Source organism: Triticum dicoccoides, chromosome 3B (genome assembly GCF_002162155.2).
Source record: "Triticum dicoccoides isolate Atlit2015 ecotype Zavitan chromosome 3B, WEW_v2.0, whole genome shotgun sequence".
In the NCBI taxonomy this organism is placed as follows: Eukaryota; Viridiplantae; Streptophyta; class Magnoliopsida; order Poales; family Poaceae; genus Triticum; species Triticum dicoccoides.
The window spans coordinates 418101167-418126326 of record NC_041385.1 but is presented as its reverse complement, the minus strand read 5'-3'; the positions used below and the strand labels follow the sequence as shown (position 1 = coordinate 418126326).

Here is a 25160-nt window from a genome sequence, read left to right as displayed (position 1 = left end):
TGAATCATATCCGGGCCAAAGAATTGTCTTTCCCCGGTCTCTGACCAGTTAAGGGGTGTTCGACATCGTCGTCCATAGAGAACTTCAAAAGGGGCTTTACCCAAGCTAGATTGATAGCTGTTGTTGTAAGCGAATTCGGCAAATGGAAGGCACTTCTCCCAGTCCATTCCGAAAGAGATAACGGAGGCTCGAAGCATGTCTTCTAGAATTTGGTTGACGCGTTCCACTTGACCACTCGACTGAGGGTGGAAAGCGGTGCTAAAGAAGAGACGAGTTCCCATAGCATTTTGGAAGCTTTCCCAAAATCGAGAGGTGAAAAGACTTCCTCGATCCGAATTGATTTCTAAAGGGACACCATGGAGGGACACTATCCGGGAGATGTATAAGTCTGCCAGTTGACTAGCGGTTATACTCTCACGAACAGGTAAGAAATGAGCTACTTTGGAAAGACGATCGACCACGACGAAAATAGCATTATTCCCTCTTTTGGTTCTGGGAAAGCCGGTAATGAAATCCATACCAATTTTATCCCATTTCCATTCAGGAATAGCTAAGGGTTGAAGGGTGCCAGCAGGCCGTTGATGCTCTGCTTTTACACGACGACAGACGTCGCAATTAGCAATATACTGAGCGATTTCTCTCTTCATCCTAGTCCACCAGAACCTCTGGCGTAGGTCCTGATACATCTTAGTACTACCAGGATGAATGGTGAGAGGAGATTCATGAGCTTCCTTAAGGATTAATCGCCTTAGGTTGCGCACCTTGGGAACCACTAGTCGATCCCCGAAGTATACGACTCCTTGATCATTAACGGAGAAACAATTCGCAATTCCTTTCTGAATGTTTCTCTTGATGCGGGAGATTCCCGGATCTACCTTCTGTGCTTTGATAATTTGATCCGTAAGGGTAGGTTTTGCCACCAAGGTGGAAAGAAAACCTTGGGGTACAATGTGAAGGTTAAGCTTCCGAAATTCATCATGGAGAAGCGGTTGACTTTGTTGTAACATCAGGTTGTTACAATAGGATTTACGACTTAGCGCATCAGCCATGACGTTGGCTTTCCCTGGGGTATAGGTTATTCCTAAGTCGAAGTCTGTGATCAACTCAACCCAACGTCTCTGCCTGAGATTCAAATCCGGTTGGGTGAAGATGTACTTCAGACTTTGGTGATCAGTGAATATTTCGCAATGATTACCGAGGAGGTAATGTCGCCAGGTCTTAAGTGCATAGACTACGGCTGCAAGCTCTAGATCATGAGTAGGATAATTCTCCTCATGTGGGTGCAATTGCCGTGAAGCGTAAGCAATTACGTGTCGATCTTGCATGAGAATGCAACCTAGTCCTTGTCGCGAGGCGTCGCAGTAGATAACAAAGTCTTTGGAGAAGTCTGGCGGTACCAGTACAGGAGCAGAGGTCAGGCGTCTTTTCAGTTCCTGAAAGCTGTGCTCACATTGTGGAGTCCATTCGAACTTCTTATCTTTCTTGAGGAGTTCGGTTAGAGGTTTAGCAACTTTGGAGAAGTTCTCGACAAAGCGACGGCAATAGCTCGCTAAGCCTAGAAAACTCCGAACTTGCTTGACCGATTCGGGTGGAGTCCAATCAAGGACGGCTTGAACTCGCTCAGGGTTAACAGCAATACCTTTACCAGATATTACATGACCCAGATAGGTCACTTCTGATAACCAGAATTCACATTTTGAAAATTTGGCATAAAGGCGATGCTCTCGAAGTTTCTTCAACACTAGCCTTAGATGTTCGGCATGTTCTTCCTTGTTCTTGGAGTAGATGAGTATATCATCGAGATAAACTACGACGAATTTATCCAAATACTCCATGAAGATTGAGTTCATTAACCGAGAAAAGGTGGCTGGAGCGTTGGTTAAACCGAAGGACATGACGGTGTACTCGTATTGGCCATAACGAGTAACAAAGGCCGTTTTAGGAATGTCCCCGTTTCTGATTTTGATTTGATGGTAGCCCAACCTCAAATCCATCTTGGAGAAGACTGAGGATCCAGCGAGCTGATCATACAGGTCGTTGATCCTGGGAAGCGGGTATTTGTTCTTGATTGTGACCAAATTGACAGGTCGGTAATCTACAACCATTCGGTCCGTACCATCCTTCTTCTTGACGAATAGGACGGGGCAAGCCCACGGAGATGAACTAGGGCGGATGAAACCCTTTTTCAAGGATTCATCGAGTTGCTTCTTAAGCTCGGCTAGTTCTAAGGGTGCCATCTTATAAGGTCTTCTAGCAATCGGAACGGTTCCTGGAATGAGGTCTATTACGAACTCAACATCCCTGTCAGGTGGAACACCTGGCAATTCCTCTGGAAAGACATCCGGGAAGTCACAGACTACCGGCACGTCCTTAAGGTCTGGCAAGGGGCTGGCGTTAAGAGAATATAATTGTCGCTTGGCTATTCGGGTCAAGACATTGACTATCTTTCCCGAAGGATGGGTGAGTTGAACAGTCCTAGAGAAGCAATCAATTTTGGCTTGATGAGCTGACATCCAGTCCATACCCAAAATGATATTAATATCTGAAGATTTAAGGGCTATCAAAGATGCGAGAAAAACAAGTCTATCGACTTGGATTTCATTTCCATGGCTTACTCTAGAAGTTTGCCATTTGGATCCCGGAGTTTGAATTACCATAGAGGATGGCAAGTCACAGAATGCAACGTTATGCAAACGAGCATAATTTTCAGATATAAAAGAATGAGAGGCTCCTGTATCGAAAAGAACAGATGCCGGGTGGCAATTAACAAGAAGCGTACCGAGAACGACGTTGGGGTCCTCTTGAGCTTCTTCGGCAGAGATACAGTTGACATGGCCACGTGAAGCGGTGACCGGTTTAGCGTGGAATACTTTCCCCGTCGGCTTGCCACGGCCAACAGCTTTAGCAGATTGATTGGGGTTGGTCTGGGGGCATTCACGCATATAGTGACCAGATTCCCCACACTTGAAACAAGTCACGGAACTGGTACGTGGAGGAGCATTGTTAGATGGACCCCCATAGGGCTTGGCCGGTGCAGACTGTTGAACAGGGCGAGGCGCCTGGAAAGATGGCCTCGGTGTGAACCTGGGTGGCAGGGCGGTGTTGGGCACCCACACGCGGCGCTTCTGAGGACCAGCACCGGATGAGGAACCCATGTCACGTCCATGCTTGCGTGTTGCGTCATAGTCAGTCTGACCAGTTTCAGCACTGATGGCTTTGTTGACAAGTTTCGAAAAAGATGTGCACTCATGCAGACGGAGGTCGCGGCGAAGCTCAGGACTAAGGCCCTTACGGAACCTTGCTTGCTTCTTGGCGTCAGTAGACACTTCCTCAGTTGCATATCGGGCGAGATTACCAAACTCTCTGCTATAGGCATCCACAGAAAGTCGGCCTTGGGTGAAACTGCAAAATTCTTCACGTTTACGGTCCATGAGACCCTCAGGAATGTGATGTTCACGGAAAGCCTCGCTGAACTCAGCCCAAGTAGTGACATGGCCCGCTGGGCGCATAGCTCCATAATTCTCCCACCATAGACTGGCGGGGCCTTCAAGATGATATGCGGCAAAGGTGACCTTGTCAGCCTCCTCTACCAGCGTGGAACGCAGCTTATGAGAGATACTGCGAAGCCAGTCATCAGCGTCGAGAGGCTCGACGGAGTGGTGGAACGTGGGTGGATGTAATTTGATAAAATCACTGAGTGACACCACGTTAGCCCTCTGATGGTGTGCTGTATTCTGTTCAATACGCTCCAACAAACGGTTTGTCTCCCGCTTGTTTCTCTCAGCTTCCATCATAACCTCGGCTAGTGAAGGAGGATGAGGCAGATTTTCATTCCTGGCTTCACTGCCTTCGGCCTGCTCTTGGGAAGCAGGGTTGGCGCGCGTGTTGACCATCCTAGGTAAACAAGACAATGATTTAGTCAGAATGATAAAATTCCGACATAGGATACATAAGGTAAGGAATAACTCGGAATGCAAGATGATCATCCGTATGACATGGTAGATACAGAAACTGCTTCTTTATTCCATCGTCATACACACCATACAAGGTTTAGTACAAGACCAAACAAAGTACTATTACGGTGAGAAAAGGATTACATCTCATCGGAGGCATTCCAAGCTCCTATACATTATTTTTCTACATCTCCGGAAGGAGTACAAACTAGGTCATATCCCACGAGTCACGCGGAATGATAGACGACACAGCTAGTGCGAACTAGGGATACTATCACTAACTCAGACCGATCCGTAGTAGTCCTCGTAGAAGTCACCTCCATAGCCTGGAAGCTCAACATGTTCATCCGGAAACAGACGATCTCGCGGAGCTTGTGGACCATAGGGGCTAGGATGAGGCCTTGGACCAACAAACGGTGGTCTGCGGGGACCGCGAGGTGGGGTGATGCCTCCTACATCACGCCAAACCATCACGTCTGGCAGAGCAGATCTCACAGGATAGAGATCGCGCATATCTGAGAATCCAGCTTGCACTGCCGGTGCGAACCGAGTCAAAGTGGCCCAGTGGTCAGCACGGGTATTGAAGAGCTCTAGCCTCAAGGCCCGATTTTCACGGTCCTTATCCTCGAGCATCTCAGCAGTGGTGCGAGTCCGTGAATCCTCCTGAGTGGAGTCAGCATAGATAGCCTGGAGATATCCTTGTGCTCCCGGAGGTGATCCTGGCATATACCGGAAATCAGAGTCCCGAAATAAACCAGATCTGACTCGCATAATGGTCATCATAGAGTAGGCGGCGTCCTGCACAGCCATCTCAATAGTAACCCCGAGTCCATAGGAGCAGTGAAGAGGCTCGGTGGATCCAGAATAAGATGGAAATATCCTGACAGTGCAGAGATACTGGCTTTGATTGAAGTCCCGGAATTGCTCTTCGACCGTGTACTCGGGATACCAGCGATATCCAGCCTCAGTCATTACCCTGACCAACTTAGCAGTATGGTCGGGTACATCTAGGCATCGAGTCAGGCGAACCACTTGATTGAGGTCGCGAGTGGCCATCTGAAAGCACAGTTATAATGCAAAGGCATTAGAATTTCTAGCAAAATTTCGGCAGCATAACAGCTGTAAATGCTCAAAAAGGATATTGAGACATTTGACAAAGGATTTCGTACACACTCAACATCATCACATCAAAGTTCTGGAACCATTCTAACAACATAATGTGGTAGTAGAACTGAACTAGGCTTGTAACCATCAAACTTATAAGGTACTACTGATTAGTAACACGTGATCCTAATGGAGAGAACAGATCCTAATTCCTTAACCCCCGATGGAAGAATGGACTGACTCAGATCAGAAAGTCATAAGGTATAAGGAGTAAAAAGAGCCTTACGTTCCAACCCACAAACAATTCCCCTACGTATAACTAAAGAATTTCTAGACTCAACATCGACCAGTTTGGCTTGGAGAACCTACAGGCAGTCCGGCTCTGATGCCAACGCTGTCAGGACCCCGACTCGATGTCACATCGATCTAGCCGGTAACACTTCATATCACTTTGCGGCCTCACGCACGGTATTCCCACGGGTGTCGCCTTACCTTTGCCCGGGACCGTTTGCGCCTTTTGGCTCACGTATATGATAGTGTCGCTAGCATCCATATGATAAAGAGCCCGGGCTGACATGACTAGTCGTAAACCCAAAGTGGCACAGACTTACAGGGACAGGCATCCATGACCCAGCTTCGAACGTGTCGGTCATCAGCAAGTGGGTCCGGGCTGTAGCACTGGGCTAGCAGGACTCCGGTAAACCGGGCTGTGGCGGGCTAACAGGACTCCGGTACTCAAAGCGTGACATTTCCCCGAAGGGACAGACACAGGAACGAAGAAGGACACATGCCGGCCAGCCTAAGTGTTCCAGAGCAGTAGCAAGCTACCATGGCTCAGCGGTAACACTAGGAGACATTTCCCGGTAAGAGAGGCTACTAAAGATAAACAACTAGATAGTCAGATCCCACACATACCAAGCATTTCAATCATACACACAATATGCTCGATATGTGCAAATACAACGAAGCATCACAACATGACTCTATGACACAAGTACTTTATTTAAGGCTCAGTGAGCCATACATAACATACACACAAAGGTACGGGTCTCACGACCCAACATACAAGTCATACAATCATACAAGCCAGCAGCGGAAGTAACTTGTCTGAGTACAGACAACTAGTAAAATAAAAGAGGCTTGGAAAGCCTCTGGCTATACTATGTGGTCCTTCACAAGCTCACGGTCACCACCTGGGTATTTTAGCCTACTCGTTGATGTCAACGTCTACATAGAACCCATCAGAAGGGGTTGCAGCGTCTTCTGTAAAAATGTAGATTATAGCAACATGAGTACAAAGGTACTCAGCAAGACTTACATCAGATCCTACATACATGCATAGTATCAAGAAGGGTTGGTGGAGTTATTGCAGCAAGCCAGCTTTGACTCTTGGCTAGGCTATCCTACGATACTTCAACTTGAAATAGTTTTGCGCACACGAGTCCACTATTCACCACTTCAATACACTACCGAGGATCCACCTCCGTCCTCCTACGGAGGAGCCATCCTCGGCACTCACACTTATCTTGAGGCTTTTAGTAGTTTCCATTTACTTGTCTATGAACTGTATAGGCAACCAAGTAGTCCTTTACCGCGGACGCGGCTATTCGAATAGATCATGTTAACCCTGCAGGGGGTACTTCTTCATACACGCTCTCACCACTTACCGTCGTTTACACGACATGTACTCGGCAACCTTCAAGCGGAAGCCCAACGTGGGTGTCGGCCACGGCCTACCTAATCACCTAAGCCTCCAGTCCAGGTTTATCGCCTATTCAGGTTCCATCCGCAGGGAGTTCGGCCGAGGTTTCCCATACGGCCCCGAACGATGTGAACAGGGTTCCCGAGATACCTAACGGGTATTCGGTACACCCGGCCACGTACCTACCGCATCACAGCCCACCCCTACGGTCAGCGCTGTCCACGGCCTCCAGTAGGCTACAAACACCAGAAACTACTTGCAACTCCTGGACGGAGAACTAGGGTGAATAAGAAGTCGAGAGGGTCCATTGGTTTCGGGCCCAATGCATGGTAGTAGCTGATTCTTAAATCACACATACAGATCTCAGTGCTTAAGGTCGGCTTCAATGAAACAACCCACCATGTACTCCTACATGGCCTCTCATCGATACCTTTACCAAATCGTGTTCACCACATCACTCTCATTACCGACATAATCATTTCACTCTAGCCCATCACCCAGATGAACCAGACCTGACACGACTCTAAGCATAGCAGGCATAGCAAGGTAGGAACAACACATACATATGGCTCAATCAACTCCTACACATGCTAGTGGGTTTCATCTAGTTACTGTGGCAATGACAGGTCATGCAGAGGAAATGGGTTCAACTACCGTAACACACAGCAGTTTGAATCGCGTTGTCTTAATGCAGTAAAAGAGAGCAGGAGCGAGAACATGGGATTGTATCGATATGATCAGATGGTTGGTTGCTTGCCTGATGGTTCGTTGCACGGATACGGTTCTTCGTTAGGGTAATCACGGTACTCCTCGGGGACAGATCCTGTCGCAAAGGATATCGATACACAGACATCACTAAACAATATGCAACAATATGATGCATGCATGAAACATGGCAATATGAGTGTGTTGGGCTAATGCAACTAAAACCAGAAGGGTTTGAACAAATTTGAATCAAGGATTCAAATTTCAAATTCAAATATGGCCTTTTAAAGTGCCTTTTCTTGTTCTGATTAAAACATCAACTTAACTTGTTTGATCATGCATGGAAATGGTACAGATGGATAGATTGGATTTTTCTGATCATTTTTCATATATAATTTGTCCAATTTGGAGTTACAGAATAAAAGTTATGAATTTTTGAAGTTTAATTAATATTCTGGAATTTCCTGATTTAATTTAAATCCAGAAATTCAATTACTGCGTCAGCCTGACGTCACAGTGACATCAGCAGGTCAACAGGGCTGGCTCGGGTCAAACCTGACGTGTGGGGGCCACACGTCAGTGACAGGGGGGGTTAAACAGATTTAAATTAATTCTAATTACTAATTAGTGGCGCTGGGGCCCACTGCCAGTGTCAGGGGGGTTGACTACAGTAGTTAGCGCTAACCTAACCATCTGGCCGACAGGGCCCACGCGTCAGTGACCCTGGGGGGTCAAACCCCAGGTCGGTCAAGTCAAACCCCACCGGCGACATGACGCCGGCGAGATCCGAGACGGCGGCGAGAGTGCTTTTTGCCATTCCGGCGACCAAATGGACGGCGGAAGGCATCTACGTGTTGCTGAGGTTGAGCCGCGTCTATTGGTGGTGGTGGTTGGGCTCGGGGTGGCCGGAGTTGACGGCGGCGAGCTCGGCTGCGGCGGCCGGAGTTCGGGTGCGGTCGGGATCAGTGTTGCAGGGGGTTTGGGGAGGCGTTGGTGCGTTCTACGTGCTCCTGGTGATGTGTGGAGCACGATGGTGTGCTCGGTTGGGCGCTACGGCGACCGTGGCCACGACGGCGACATCGCCGGCGGCGTGGAGCTCTCGGTCGAGGTGGAGCTAGGGCCTAGAGGTTGGGAGAGACCAGGGAAGAAGGGGGAAACGCTCCGGGGGCTCACCGCGGTTGCAGTGGGCGTCGAAGCGGGCTCGGGGACGCGCCGGAGACGACGAATTTGACGGCGACGGTGGTCGGAGTCCGAAGAGGGGAACGGCGACGTGGCGGCGATGCAGGGCTTCCGGGGAGCTGTGGAGCGGTGGGGAGGAAGAGGGAGTTGTGGCGGAGCTTCTGAGCTAGTCGGGGGAGCGAGGGGTGGTCGGAGACGACTGCTACGGCGAACGGTGGCGACGGTGGTGTTCGGCCGTGTGAGAGAGAGAGCGAGGGAGAGGAAGGAGAGAGCCGGGGAGAGTGAGAGAGAGCAGGGGGGATTGGGACGGGCTGCGGGCGTCGTCCACGCGGCCAGGAGGGCGTCGGCAAGCAGGAGGTGGCCGCGCGGCCGTGCGCGCGCGAGCACGCAGCAGCTTCGGGGCGAGGGGAGGAAGACGACGGGGAGCTACAGTGCTGGGCTGGGTCGGTTGCTGGCTGGGCCGGCCAGCTGGCTGGGCCGCACAGGTAAGTCTTCCCCTTTCTTTTCTGTTTTCTGTTTTTATTTAATATAACTGCAACTTTGTTGAATTAAATAAAATACCTAGGCAACTTTAAAAATCACCAAACTATTCCTGGTCCATAGTTGGATTATTTCCAACATGAAACATTTTAGTTTGGAGATATTTGAGCATTTAAATATTTTATATTATTTTAAATGCCCAAAATCAAATATTTATGATTTAATTCAAAAACCCTAGGATGGCCTAGGAAAATGTGCACCACTTTTGGCAGAGGTTCTGAACCAAGGCAAAAATGATGGGCATTTTAGAAGGGCATTTCAGGTTCATTGAAAATTATTTTAGTAAACCCTAGTTAGTTTCAGAGGGGACTGGGGGTTCTGTCATCCCCATTTCAATTTTCTGATGAATGAGTAAACATGATGCAACACTCTAATGCATGACTAGCTAGGGTGTGACAATCACCCTTTCCTCTTCAAGGAAAACCAACGCAAGCTCAAGACGTAGCAGTGGGCAATTGAACTTCTTCCTTTAGATATCAAATTTGATGCAAAGAAGGCCATTAAGGCAGAGTGGACAGAACAACAATAGCCGACTCAAACTCAGTTTGAACATTGGACCATGTTCTTTGATGGATCCAAGATGTTGAAGGCTCTGGTGCTGGAGTGGTCTTAGTGTCCCCACGAGGAGACAAGCTCAGTTATGTCCTCTAGATTCACTTTGATTCTTCAAACAATGAAGCTGAGTATGAGGCACTATTGTATGGGTTGTGTATGGCCATTTCACTCGGCGTCCGGCGCTTGATGGTATATGGCGACTCAGGCTTAGTGGTTAACCAAGTAATGAAGGAATGGGACGTCAGGAGTCCCACAATGACCGGTTATTGCAATGCAGTGAGAAAGCTAGAAAAGAAGTTTGAGGGGTTAGAGCTCCACCACATACCACGAATCAAGAATCAAGCTGCTGACGATCTGGCGAAGATAGGTTCCACTCGGAAGCCTATCCCCAGCAATGTGTTCTTGGAGCACCTCCATACCCCGTCAGTGCAAGAAGATCCCTTCAAGGAAGAGCTCCCACAACCAATAAGTTCAACTGACCCGACTGAGATCGAGGTTCCAGCCGTGGTCGACTTGATCATGGAAGTCTTGGTGGTCATACCCAATTGGACAGTACCGTACATCGCGTACATTCTCAGGAAGGAGCTCCCAGAGGATGAAGATGAGGCTCTCCAGATAGTCCGTTGGTCGAGAGCTTTCACCGTGATGAAAGGGCAGCTTTACAAAGAAAGTGTCACAGGAGTGGCTCAACGCTGCATCACCCCGGAAGAAGGTCGAATGATCCTAAACGATATTCACTCGGGGACCTGTGGTCACCATGCATCCTCCCGAACCATCATGGCCAAAGCATACCAAGTGGGATTCTATTGGCCTCGAGCAAATGAGATGGCGAAAGATATAGTTGACAAGTGCGCAGGTTGCCAGTTCTACTCCAACATGTCCCACAAGCCTGCGTCTGCCCTGAAGACTATTCCACTCGTCTGGCCGTTCGCAGTCTGGGGATTGGATATGGTTGGACCCTTCAAAACCGGCGCGAGTGGTTTCATCCATTTGCTTCTAGCAGCCGACAAGTTCACCAAGTGGATCGAAACCAAGCCCATCAAAAACCTTGGAGCAGGCACTGCCGTCAGTTTCATCAAGGAGTTGATATTCAGATATGGAGTTCCTCATAGCATTATCATGGATGATGGCTCCAACTTTGATTCTGATGAGTTCAAGGCATTCTGCGCATCCCAAGGCACTCGGGTCAACTATGCGTTCGTCCCACACCCGCAGTCGAATGGACAGGCAGAAAGGGCGAATGGTTTGATCCTTCAAGGGTTAAAGCCTCGACTGATGTGCAACCTTAAGCATGCTACGGGAGCTTCGATGACTGAATTGCCGTCTGTCCTATGGGGGCTAAGAACAACGCCAAACCGGTCGACTGATCGAACCCCTTTCTTCCTAGTGTACGGCGCTGAGGCTGTGCTTCTGAGTGACTTGCTGCACAATGCTCCCCAAGTGGAACTGTTCTCAGAAGCTAAAGCTGAGCAAGCACCCGAAGACGCAGTTGATCTCCTAGAGGAAGAGCGCGAGATGGCTTTGGTTCGGTCAACCATCTATCAGCAAGATCTGCATCGATTCCATGCTCGCAATGTCAGAGGTCGAGCATTTCAGGAAGGAGACCTTGTGCTCCGAGTGGATCAGAAACGACCTCACAAGCTCGCTCCGGCCTGGGAAGGTCCCTTCATCATCACCAAGGTGCCTCACAATGGAGCGTACCACATCTACAACGTAGCCAAGAACATGGATGAGCCACGCGCATGGAACGCAGAGCTGCTTCATCCTTTCTATACCTAGAATCACTCGACCCAACGAGTTGTAATAAGAGTACTTCAGTTTGCTTTCCAAAGACAAGAATTTTACAGTATATTAATGACTGAGTTCCCCATAATCACTTGTGTCCAAATCCCCCAGTGAGTGGCTTAGCCGCGAACCTGATTCACCTAAGTTAAAAACATCCCGAGTGGAGAGCAATCCTCCCACTCGGGGGCTTTGCTGCGATCCTGTACTTGCCTAAGTTAAAAAAACATTCTGAGTGGAGAGCAATCCTCCCACTCGGGGGCTTAGGCACGACCCTGAAATCACCTAAGTTAAAAACATTCCGAGTGGAGAGCAATCCTCCCACTTGAGGGCTTAGCTACGACCCCGTACTCGCCTAAGTTAAAAAACATTCTGAGTGGAGAGCAATCCTCCCACTCGGAGGCTTAGCGCGACCCCGAAATCGCCTAAGTTAAAAAACATTCCGAGTGGAGAGCAATCCTCCCACTCGGGGGCTTAGCAGTGACCCCGTACTCGCCCAAGTTAAAAAACATTCTGAGTGGAGAGCAATCCTCCCACTCGGAGGCTTAGCCGCGACCTCGAAATCACCTAAGTTAAAAACATTCCGAGTGGAGAGCAATCCTCCCACTCGGGAGCTTAGCTGTGACCCCATACTCATCTAAGTTAAAAACATTCCGAGTGGAGAGCAATCCTCCCACTCGGGGGCTTAGCCACGACCTCGAAATCGCCTAAGTTAAAAAAAACATTCCGAGTGGAGAGCAATCCTCCCACTCGGAGGCTTAGCCGCGACCCCGTACTCGCCTAAGTTAAAAAACATTCCGAGTGGAGAGCAATCCTGCAAGTCGGGGGCTTAACTGCGGCCCTTTACTCGCTTGAGCCACAAATATCCTTTAAGCTATGCCACAAATACAACATACGCTCCATCCCGGTCTGCAAGGATGACGAGGTGTCGATTGAACACCATGTCTGAGCTACATCACAAGTACAATGTACCACCCTGATCCGCAAGGACGATGAGATGTCGATTGAACACATCGTCAGATCCATTCGACGAAGGGTGAAAAGATCAAGTTCACTCGGAATCAAAATACATTCAGAAGCAATATAGGCAAAAGCCATGATATTCAAGGAAATTCAAGTTCAGATAAATCCCGCAAAAGTTCGGGCCCGCAATGGGCAGAAGTGCTCAGGCATCAAGCCTGAAAGATTTTAATGGTTACATAATCACTCGGCATTCCGAGGCAAATAAAAGTGAGGCATAATGTTTTGTTCACTCGTCGGGAGAAGGACTTGCTGGATCGCAGAAACTGCCAAGGTCGATGATGTCCGCAATGCGAGTGGCAGCGTCAAGGAAAGTGTCCATAAAAGACTGGAAACTGTGCTTTTTAGTGTTCGCAACCTTGAGGGCCGCCAGCTTGTCTTCTCTGACATCCTTGCAATGCACTCGGACCAATGACAGGGCGATGTCAGCGCCACAGCGAGCAGAGGATTTCTTCCATTCTTGCACTCAGTCAGGTATTTGATTCAGTCGAGTCATCAGAGACTCGAGATCCTGTGAGAGTTTCGCCTGAGGCCAGAGTTCAGCATCAATCCTCTTCATTGCCGCCTTCAGTCGAACAAGATAATCCACAGCACTGTCCATGCGTGACTCCAACCGCAGCACATTCATCGCAACGTCATCTTTGACAGGAGAGTTGATGGGATCGAGACCCGTCTCGCCCCGCCCAGTTTCTGCTTCAAAGTCTTGACAAAGTTCTGCACAGTCGGAAAAACAGTGAGTCGACAGTTTAACAAGACATGTCAGTCGATGTCAACAAATCAGTCGAACAAGAGAAAATACCTTCAAGCTTCAAGACCAACTTCACAACAAGCTGCCCCAGATAAGACTCTAATTCACCCTTCTTGGCCTTGAGGCTACCAACTTCGTCGGATAAGCTTTCCTTGTCTTTCTTCAGTTGCTCGACCTCCCGGTTAGCTTCAGAAACGGCAGTCTTCAACTTGGAGTTCTCCTCTTCCAACTTGCTTAATAAAGCCAGCTTCTTGTCCGCAAGTGCTGTTTTCTCTCGCGCTTCCTTCTAAGCTGCGGCAACATCCTGATCCTTCTTCTCTAGAGCCTGCTTCATTTTCTCTAAAGAAATAACATTCTTCAGACGAGCTTGAAGCTGACGGTTTTCACTATGCACATCTGTTCGAGTGAAATCACTCGGTTCAAAGAGACTAAAAAGAGAGAGAGAGAGAGAGAGAGAGAGAGAGAGAGAATCACAAGGTGGACAGCCGACGAGTGGTTACCTCCCATGACAGCTGCTTCGTCCTAAGCATTCTTGAGGTTCTTCTTGGCTAGTTCCAGATCAAGGTTGAGACTGATCTGCTTCTTATCTAATTTAGAAAGTTGGGCTCCAAGATCACAAGACTTCTGCAGTCAGCAAATAATGTCAGTCGACGGAAACAAAAGTCAATCACAGTGAAAGTTGTTCTAAGACTACCGCCGAATCAAACATTCAACAGTAGTCTCGTGGACTACACCCAGTGGGTGCACTTAGCGTGCCCCCACTGGTTCGGTTTAACACTCGGCATGGTCTGCCCAGCATGGGAAAAAATTCTCAGACCCCAGCCGACTACCAGTAGTCGACCGCGGAATCGGGGACTACACCCAGTGGGTGCACTGTACGTGCCCCCACTGGTTCAGAAAAACACTCGACCCACCTAGTCGATTCAAGTGGAAGAACTGTTCAGCTCCAAGACAGAAACACCCCAGTGGGTGATTGGATGTGAAACACAGACCCATGATAGATGCACATAATAGGTTCCAAAACGCTCATCTAAGAACACCGTATGGGCAGTGAAGCAACAATCGGTAATCAACTGACCTTGACGTTGGCTTGCAGAGCGGTGTTGGCATTGTAAGTGACCTAACTGGCCTCATGCACCACCTTCATCTGCTCCATCACGAGATTTACCTGGAGAAGAGCCTCCCTGGCGGCACAAGGTGGGTCGTCTAGAGTCTGGTATGCAGCGAAGAGTGATGATGGCAGTGCAGCCGGAGTAGTCACACGCTCGCATGCATGGAGTTGAGCTGGAGCGGCAGAGTGATGAGTAGTCGACCCCGATGGACGGTCAGTCGACAATGGATTGGCAAAAGTAACATTGGTCCGAGCCGGATCTCCGGATCACTGGACCACCATCTCAAGCACAGATGACGACTGAAGCACCTGACCCTCGGTTGTTTTCCCGCTCGACGCTCTTCCCTCCCTCCTTCTCTCTCTCAGAGGCACTTCTTCCTCATCATCCGGAAGCTCAATGGCGTCCTGTGGAGCTGCAACAAAAAGCAACCTTAAGAGTTCAATCGACCAACAATCCAATCGGCAGAATAAATTCAAGTTGGATAGAGCATACTAGCTTTGGAGGTGGTCGCGTCGTCGGTTTCCTCATCACCTGGGGCCTTGTCAACGTCCATATCAGTCGCAGAAGTTGCAGGGCTAGAAAAGTTCATAATCCACTCGGTCAGAATAGAAGTATCAGTCGGTGGAAGAAAACGCAGAAAGAAAGAACACTCACCCAGAGGCAACAGGAACGTCCATCTTAATCTTGGGCAAGGTCTTCCGAGCCTTCGAGGGGACGACCTTGGGCTGCTTGGCGACCTTCTCCGTCAGCTCTAGAGTCGAAGTCCGAGTGCGCTTCTGTGCTTGAGTGCTTGGAGCCATGGTCTTGCCACGCCCGCCCACTGGATCGTGGAGTAGCTTGGATCGATGCTTTGTGCGAGGTGGTGAGTCGACTATCTCGTCATCGTCCGACTCATCACTTTCTTCCTCATCGTCGTCTTCTGGAGATTGCCAGTCGCCGCTTTCTTCTGCGATGTCCTCTCCTTCCTGGTCTTGCTCCAGAGCTTGTTCGCCGTTGGGCATCGAGTACATCTCAGTATAAACCTGCAAGACAAGAAGTCAAACAAATATCAGTCGGATTCAGAAACAGTCACAAAAGCATATTGCAGTATAGTCGGTAGCAGAGCTCGGACCTTATCTGGTTGGTTGTTGGCGCTGAATGGGTCGACTCTCCTGGCTCCCCTGGGGTTGTCCTTGTTTCCCGTAATGCCCTTCAGCCACATGGCCACCGTCTCGGCCGTAACCTCCTCTGGATGAACCCGAGCGGTGTCGTTGGCTCCAGAGTACATCCACATCGAGTGGTCACGAGCCTGGAGCGGCTGGATGCGTCGACTGAGAAACACCTCCAACAAGTCCATGCCGGTTACACCCTGATTGATCAACTGGACCACTCTCTCGACGAACATGTTCGTCTCCACCCTCTCCGCAGCGGTCACTTTCAACGAAGAAGGTTGCTGGGCGCGATCTAAAGAGAAAGGGGGGAGACCGGTCGACTTATCGGGAGTCGCAATATCCTGGCAGTAGAACCAGGTCGACTACTAGCCCCTGACCGACTCAGGAAGTGTCATGGAGGGGAAAGCGCTCCTTTTCCTCTTTTGGATTCCCAGGCCCCCGCACATTTGGATCACGTGCGTCCCCTCATCACTCGAATTCGCTTTCTTCACCAACTGGGAGCGGATTGTGAAGATGTGCTTGAAAAGACCCCAGTGCGGTCGACAACCCAGGAAATTTTCACACATGGACACAAACGCGGCGAGGTACGTAATGGTGTTGGGAGAGAAGTGATGGAGCTGAGCTCCGAAGAAGTTCAAGAAACCCCAAAAAAGGATGCGGAGGAAGGAAGAAACCGCGGTCGACATGGGTGGCGAGCAGAACGCACTCACCCGGCCGCGACTGAGGCTCCGTTTCCCCCTTTGGTAGCCTCGCGGCTCCGTCGACGATCAGACCGGAGTCAGCCAGCTCCTCCAAATCCTCCGTCCAAAGTGAAGATCGGATCCAATCGCCTTGGATCCAACCCGGCGGCAGCGGAGACCTCGACGACGACCCCCGATTCGTCTTCTTGCCTTTCGCCGCCCCCGTCACCTTCTTCGTGCGTTCTAGCGCCGTCGTCTTGTCCTTCACCATGGTGGCGGGGCGGCAACATGAGAGCAGAGGGGCAAGACGCGGTGGAGAAGCAGAGGGGGAAGAGGGAGAATGGACGCGCACAGTGCAGACGCCTCGGCCCCGTCGCCTTTTAAGGACCCACTTCCGAGTGGATGACGCGTGGGCCCGGGCAATCCTGTCAAATCCCGCAACAGTCGTGCGCTGGGTACATGGCGAAAAAGGTGGCGCGGAGATCGAGGTGCTCCTGTCTATCCATCCCGCTTACTATGGTGCGCTCTGCCTCGCGCGCTTCCCCAAAATTTCAAATCCCGTGAGATCCGGGATACACCGTAACCAATCACGCCAATGATTTCGCATCAAAAGTAACACTCGATGAGTGACTGTATAAATCCACTCAGCAACTTCTAAATTGATCAAGGCGACTGAAACAAAGCCGAAGTTCCAACGTGGGCCTCCAGTCCAACATGGGTACTTGTGAAGCACAAGAGTCAAGGCAAGATCAACTTCAACCTTCTTTTCACTCTGACCTCAATCCATTCGGGGGCTAATGATGATGATATAGACCTAGGGTAGGGTCATAGGCCTGACCTATACGCCCTACCCAAAGTCACTACCCTAGAAGCAAAGACACCCAAGACACAACATGGAATACCAATTGAAGGCGTCGAGTGCAATCCACTCGACCAGTCACCTCACTCGGGTATCCCTCCCTCTTGATATCACTCGACCTATCGAAGACCAGGAGTCGACCAGGACAGCAACGGTCAGGCATTCACTCTGTAGTCTTTAAGATCATTGATAGCACTTTATGGCTAGCGTTATCAGTAACGTCCCATCTTTATGTACATTGAACTCCTTGTAACGGGGGATGGCTGGGGTCCTAGCGCACTCTATATAAGCCACCCCCTCCTCTGACACAAGGGTTCACACCCCCTATAACTCACACTCCCATATTCCAGTCGACCGCCTCAGGGCACCGAGACGTAGGGCTTTTAGCTCCTCCAAGAGGGGCCTGAACTCGTAAACACTTGCGTACAACCTCACCATAGCTAGGACCTTGCCTCCTCATTCGTACCCCCTATACCTACTGTCACACTTAGAACCACGACAATCACCGCTTGATGTGGACCTCCATCACCGTCGAACACACCGCTAGAGAAGGAGAAGAACGTCGGCAACCTCGAACCTTGGAGGTGCAGAAACCCCTCCCATGAAAGCGTTGATGAGTGGTAGTAGGCACCTACTCCAACGAGCAAGATCTGAAACTTTCAATCACATCGGACGGAAGCAATTTCCAATCCAGAAACGCTCTCTGAGCTCCTCAAGCTCCAGATCCAGGCCTAGAGCCACACTGCCTTCATCAAGACAGTCAAATCTATCTGCCACACATCTAACAAGATGACAGTCACCTTCGTTATCCTTAAAGAGGGATTCATTGTCGCCACCGCGACACATCGAAACAGAGGACGTTCATCTCCCGACTCCAACACCAGGGTGCCAAACGGCCGGAGCTCAAGTGTCCAATCACCCTGCCCTCACCGGTCTACGATCGACGATGAAGCTGACGCCACTCGCACGAGGAGAGGACCGGAAGGACTTATTTTCAAGAAACAAGACCGCCCCGTCTCACCACCACCACTACCAAGAACCAAACCGCTAGAAGGATCTAGAACTATACAGGCCAATCGGACGGAGATCCGGGTTCCCCGCCACCTCCCGGTGCCTAAAAGGCGCTCGGAGGCGATAGGAAGCCACGGCATCACCGGGGACAAGCACCAACCTCTACTTCGCCCCCTTTTCGCCTTGACTGTAGACATCTAGAGCCTAAAATTTGGCGATCAACGTTGGAGTTTTTTTTTTGACAGGTGATCAACGTTGGAGTTGCCCTTACATAAGAGCACACTTCCTTACCTTTCCATGTCTCTCATTCACGGGCAAAAGTGCCACATAAGCAGACTATAAACGGAAAATACCTTTTGGAACATGGTGGTAATTACACCTGATAACTGATTTTATTTTTTAAAAATTTGGAAAAAGTCAAAACATTCCAAAACTTTTTCCCAACAAACTTGAGTTGTCGTTTATATCATACACGGGCAAAAGTGCCACATAAGCAGACTATAAACGGAAAATACCTTTTGGAACATGGTGGTAATTACACCTGATAACTGATTTTATTTTTTAAAAATTTGGAAAAAGTCAAAACATTCCAAAACTTTTTCCCAACAAACTTGAGTTGTCGTTTATATCATACAAAATCTGTCGTTTATGTGATACAAAAATATTTTGTAACGAAATATTGTCCGACAAAATTGACGAGAGAATATAGCCTGAACAGTACCTTGTATACGGACAAATTTGTTTTATTAGGTCCACAACAACAACAACATGAAAGTCATTTCTTCGCAAAAGATTTATAAGAGTGCAACAATAAATCTACTTTGTTCCCAAAAGGTTTCAGGTTTTTCTGAGTTTCTTGCAAGTTACTATTAAAAAAAGGGTGTAATTACACCGGAGAGCCACAAGCTCCTGTCCGCTATAAGCCACTATTATACTCACTCTAAGAGACTGTAAATATATATTGGGCGTGTAGGCTAGGGAGTAGTAGATTGCAGAGCAATGAATGAGGTAGCTACCCCATTCAAAAGGGGCCAGCTCTGCGTGCCAGGCTAGGAGGGACTTGCTGGGGCCCAAATCATTACCAGCTGGGGCACCCAGATCTGATCATCACCATGGAGCTAGAGAGAGACAGAGAGGACTGACAGTTCTGTGGTCATCATGGCTTTAACACCTACTGTAGACCCACCCCAGAGAGAGAGAACAAGCGAGGAAAAAGTCTCTTCTTTCTCACACCCCTAAGCACATACATTGGGAGATGCGCTGTGTTACTACTACCCTTGTTACCCACACCTACCAGCCACCACACACACAGAGCCAAACCAGAGGACCAGTGCTGATGTTGCCATCATCTCCACTCCCAATGACTCTCACGGGTCATGCCATGCCATGCCATGCCAGCTGGCAGAACAAACCTATTGTGCTAATGCTGACAAATAGTAGAAGAATGCGAGAGCAAGCTAGGATTAGTGATTCTTGACAACATACCATAATACCCCAGCTCATTACAGAAAGGAATAACCAACAGCAGAGTAAAATACAAAGAAAGAAAGAAAGAAAGAATGTTGGATTGTTTTATTCATGATGATGAAAATGTATCGGCACCACAGACCAGCAGAAGCAGCAAAATGGCATCCAATTAACACCACCAACCTTTCCCCTCTCTACACCAATTACCAATTGATTTTTCCTTTTTACCGCTAAAATGACAGTAACACAACAACTAGCCCTGTCTGTACCCTCCTCCCCCTCCTCCTCACCACCTCCACTAAATGGATTCTCATGTTTTGCTATATGGTATATACACGTAACGGAAACCGCAACCAGCAACCCCGTCCCCTCTCCCTCTATGATATTCTAAACTAAACAACATTACAAACATTGCCCTCCACGGGCGCTGCTGGTTTACGGCCTAAGATGTAAAGCAAAATGTATCAAAATACAGGGAGCCAAAGAGCCTGAAAGGTGTAAGAATTGAATGGGGTCGGCAATATCATATGTTCTCAACGGCAAGGGATGGGATGGGTAATGATGGGTGGAAAGCAGAAAACTTGGGGAGGCTCATTATGCTCGATGCTCAATGGGGAATTATTATGCAGCTGGTGAAATGCTGTGGAGGCTGGTGTTTTAGCAAATTTGGGACCTAAAGCAAAAGACTGGCTGGCAGAGGAAAGGGGAGCCCTATGTTCCAACCCAAAGCTTCTCAAGAACTCGATACGGTATAGTGTCTCACTGAGTAGCGCAGGACATGCAAGGTAGGGCAGATCATCTCCTTCACTCTCGCCCCATCTTTGTATATCTTGAATGTAGGGACTATCCGCAAGTTCTCTGCCTTTGCCACCGTTGGGCTATCTTCAACATTTACCTGTTGAGGGGTTGCAATGTGGCCTGTCTGTTAGTGACTTGCAAAAAGTTGTAACCGATTGAGTCATATATCAAGTAGCTTTACCTTCAGAAAATTCATTGAGGGGCATTCGCTGCAAAGAGAGTCCACCGCAGGTGTAATTTGTATGCATTGTTGATTCACCGACGACATGAAGTAGACAACAGATACCCCTGAAAATGAAACGACAGGCAAGCAAAACTGTAATGCAGGCAAATCTAGTACACTATAAACCTATCCAGATGCATCAGTAATAATTTTAGAGTTTTATACACATAAACAATATGGCAGTTCTCGTTCTTCATGATAATACACAGATACACACAAGAACTGACCTACGGATATCGGAACTGTAACACAAACAAGTATTATTTGAGCAAAACTCACCAGGCGAACGAGTGGCAGCATATAGTTGCTCTACACTGGTTACCATTTCAACCTCTCCTCCAAACTTCATGTTTGATACATCCTCACCACGAGTTGTCTTCAAGGCAACTTGAGCATGGAACAATGCTTCGGCAACCTCAGTATCAGCAGGAAGCTCTTTCCGGAGCACCTCATAATCCCGCACACAATCAGCCCAACGCTCGAGCTAATAAAAATGGAAGAGGTCAACAAAACAGCAAGCGGAATGGGATGTCAAAAACATGAGAATGCCCGGTCACTTACCTTGGAATAGGACATTGCTCGCCTTAAGAGAGCCTTTGTGTAAGTAGGCTGTATTCTCAACGCCTCATTACAGTCATCAACGGCTTTCTCCCAACGGTCTAGCTTCCACCAGCAAGCTGCTCGGTTGCAGTGGAGCACTGGATTTGAAGGATCGTACTTGAGCCCTTCACCATAGGCTATAGAAGCATCAGAAAACTTGGCAGCCTTGAAGAGTTCATTCCCTTGGGCTCGAGCTCTTGCAACTAGCCTCACATTATTTAGAATCATCCCAACTTCCGCATTCCCGGGATCGATAAGTCTGGCATTCTCAGCTGCTGCAACAGCGGCATCAAACCTGCAGAAATGAATCCCAACTTCAGTGATGATCTGCTTTTGCTGCAATCTAGAGAATCGAGCATTGTTACAGGGTTGGAGGATCGTACGTACCTTCCCAATGCCATGTCAACCTGGGCTCGCACAATATGTACATAAGATTCAACTAGCATGCCCGAGAGTTTGGCCGCCGTCCAAGATAGTAATGACTTGTCTAATTTCAGCAAGCTTGTAAGAGTCGAATCAGCCTCCTCTAACTTGTGGAGCCGGAGAAGTGCTTCTGATCTCAAGGCACGAAGCTGGGTGAAAAAGAAACCAGTATAAATTCTACCAAGAATCTACAATGTAAAACTGTCTCCATTTTCCAACACTTGAAAGAAAGAAAGCACAAGCGAGGGATGAGGAATTTACCAACTGAGACGAGTCGGCTCCGGCCGCAATTGCAGCATCCGCTTCCCTCAGCGCACTCTTCCAATCTCCAATTTTCCTGGCATCTGTGCTTCTTCCTAGATGCATCTCCACATCCTGCAGCTTCTCCCAGTCTGCAGGGTCGGACTCGTGAAGATGCCTGGCTTGTGTGAAGTGCCTCCTCGCCTTTTCAATCATTCCCAGCCTGAAACAATGGAAATAACACTGATTTCAGCAACGAAACAAGCATGCAGCACTTCTGAATAATAACACTGAATTGCTCTCAGGTCAGGACAGTGCCCCGCTTGAACGGAATTAGGATTAAAATTCATGGTTTGTCAGCATTGTGTGGTCTGAATTCAGTGTACCTAAAGACAATGGCATCAGGCAAGCTTACAAAATAATACAGCTAAGCAACACCTTTCATTCAGCATTGTGTGATGGGAAGCACCCAATTTGCTTGCGAGACAAGATCCTGGCCTTTGCTCACTCACAGCTCAAACCAAAAAACAAATTAATGTGATAATTCTGTCACCAAAATTCCTCTTTTTTCCTAATAGGAGAGGGACGATCAAACAGACCACACCAAGCAGTAACAATCCCCAATCAAATCGGGCAGCACAAACAAAAAGAAAGAGGAACAACGCAACAATCATGTTGCTTTCATCTTCAAGTTGGACTTTGCTGACCGGAAAAGCTGGCAAGCACAGCCAAGAAAGCAACAGCAACATGCAGGCGTGAAAACGTGAACACTTGAGAGCAATGGGATCAAGTAGGGATCTGCACATCGAACTGGAATCTAATGCGTTCTGACGCAGAGCGGCGCAATGCCGGTTACAGTGACCCAAAGATACGAGCACAAGAAGCTCACCGGAGGTAGAGACCAGCGAGGCGGCTGTGGGCGCGACCGCTGGCCGGGTCAAGCCGGACGGCCTCCTCGGAGTCGCGGAGCGCATCGGCGAGCCGACCAAGGCCGATGAGCGCGGCGGCACGATTTCCGCGGCACGCGGCGCTTTCGGGGCACAGAGACACCGCACGGTCGTAGTACCGCAGGGCCTCCCCGTGTCTCCCCTTCTTGTACCACTCGTTGCCTAAGCGAGTCATCTCCTGGAGGCTTCCGCCGCTCGATGGCGCCACCGGGGAGCTTGCCGGAGATCTCATTGAGTGTCCGAGAAAGGACGGCGCATCAATGCTGCTTCTCGCGGGGGCCATGCCGGCCCCGCGCATGATGCTCCCGTGGCCATAGTGGCCGGTGCCGGATCCGAGCACGTCCGGGCGGGAGCGCGGCGGGGGCGGCGCGGCCGCCGCCCCCGGAACGCGCCCAGATGGGCAGATGTTACCGGCGGGGAGCGCATTGGTCATCGGCGAGCTAGCCGTGCTCCCACGGTCCCATCCGCCTCCCCCGCTCCCTCCGCTGCTGCTGCCGCCGGAGAATATCAGCGGACCAGATCCGCACCGCCGGTGCCCCGGCAGCCGCGGCGGGTGGCTCTCCACCGCTAGCTCACCGGAGTGGCTCCTCCCACCTGCCACTCCCGCCGCCCCAACATTTGACTGCGCTGGCGACTTGGCCGACCCAGAAGAGGAGGAGGAGGAGGTCGTCATGCTGGCCCGGGCCCGCAGCGGCGACACCGGGGACCCAAGATCCGCGAACACGTTAGCCTTGGAGTCCGGCTTGTCCCGCACGGCGCCGCCGTCGAGCGCCAGCGCCGCCGCGCGGAGGCGTAACCGGTCGGCCTCCGACATGGCTGGATCTCACCGCAAAATCTCACCAATGCCGCCACCTGCACCCCGCAACTCCTCCTCCTCCCCTGACCAAACAAGCAGGCATAGAAGGAAGCACGCAACACGGGAAGAGCTCGTCCTTGCGCGCGCGCGCGGCGGGGTGGTTGCGCAGTACTGCTCGGCAAGAACCCTGAGCAATAAATTGTGGAGGAAAAGCGCGTGTGGGTTTCTCGTGAGGCGGGGAAATGGAGAGAGATAGCGAGCACCGACCGGAGAAAGAGGGGAGAAGAAAGAAGGAAGGAAGAAGAAAGGGGAGAGGAGTGGGCGTCAGGGGAAGAAATAGACTGTGCGCACACCGACACAAGGGTGACCCCGAGACGCTGCGAGTATCCCAGGGGGCAAAATACAAAAATCTCTATCCTTTCTTCTTCTATGGGGCTGTTTGGGTTTCTGCCTGGAGGATGGTTTTGCGGTTTGGTGCCATAGAGTTTTGGGATTCCGTGTTCTTGGACCTTGTGGGTTTTTGGAGGGTTAGGGAGTTATCGAGATTTCTTAGAACTACTTTGATTTATAGCAATTATAAAGTGAAATTTTTTTGGAGTTATAGCGAAATTTTTGAATTTCTTAGAAACACTTTGATTTACAGAAAATCAGTCAAAATAAAATCTACCTTTTTTGCAATTATAGCAGAAAAAAATTGCGAATGAGTTATAGCGATTTTACTACTACTGTTATTTTCAAGAAGCAATACAATCTAGACATAAAATGTGCTTTGACTGGTACAACCTAAGTGATGTAAATGACATGTATTGTTAGTGAATTTAGAAACGAACTATTTTATGATATATTCTTGTTCTACAACCGAGTTACCTTTTTTTTAACTATAATTTTAGATGGAACATCACTATACTTTCCACAAGGTAAATATTGATGATGAGATGACAACATTTCAACGATAGAATTGAATATTATCTATTAGATTTGTAATAAATAAGGATAGTATATTTTTTAGTGACATACAAGATACATACATCGTTAAGTCTAATGTAATTTATTATATTAAAGTTATCATATATTCTTGTATATAATGCAACACCTTCGGATGTCCCAAGTCCTCGGCATCCCCAAAATGGTTGAGCATCTGAATATAGATTAATGTTTCTAGATATGCATTGTTTAAGAACGGGTTTAAATATCCAAACCATGTGTTCTAGTATTTATGTACCCAACTAGATTACTAAACAGACACCAAAATATTTAAGATATTTGGTGTATTGCCATATTTTACTTTATTTTATTTTTATCACATAGTGTGCATGATGCATTTCTTTTGTGGTGAGTAATTGTTGTAATGGTCTACAAAATATATTTGCCATGTAATGACCAATGGCTAATTGAATAGAGGAAACCACAACTACTATCACGAAACTATACCAAGCAGAAGAGCTAATTAGGATGCATTGGCCTCCAAAATGATCGTGACACCCATTTTGCAATACAGTTAGATGGAAAATGAATCTTAATTAGTTGTACAATAACAACTCCTTGTGTAACATTGCGAGAAGGAA

At 48.9% G+C, this 25160-nt stretch overlaps 1 protein-coding gene across 1 annotated transcript; it reads right to left on the bottom strand.

Moving 5' to 3' along the window:
- Positions 1-19647: 19647 nt before the first annotated feature.
- On the bottom strand, positions 19648-23847 carry LOC119276275 (TPR repeat-containing thioredoxin TTL1-like). Its single transcript, XM_037557304.1, has 7 exons — positions 22742-23847; positions 21874-22075; positions 21577-21761; positions 21151-21484; positions 20869-21073; positions 20548-20654; positions 19648-20463 (listed from the first exon to the last, which is right to left on the bottom strand). Exons 1-7 carry the CDS (start codon positions 23611-23613, stop codon positions 20302-20304), a joined length of 2067 nt encoding a protein of 688 aa, XP_037413201.1. The 5' UTR covers positions 23614-23847; the 3' UTR covers positions 19648-20301.
- Positions 23848-25160: the final 1313 nt, after the last annotated feature.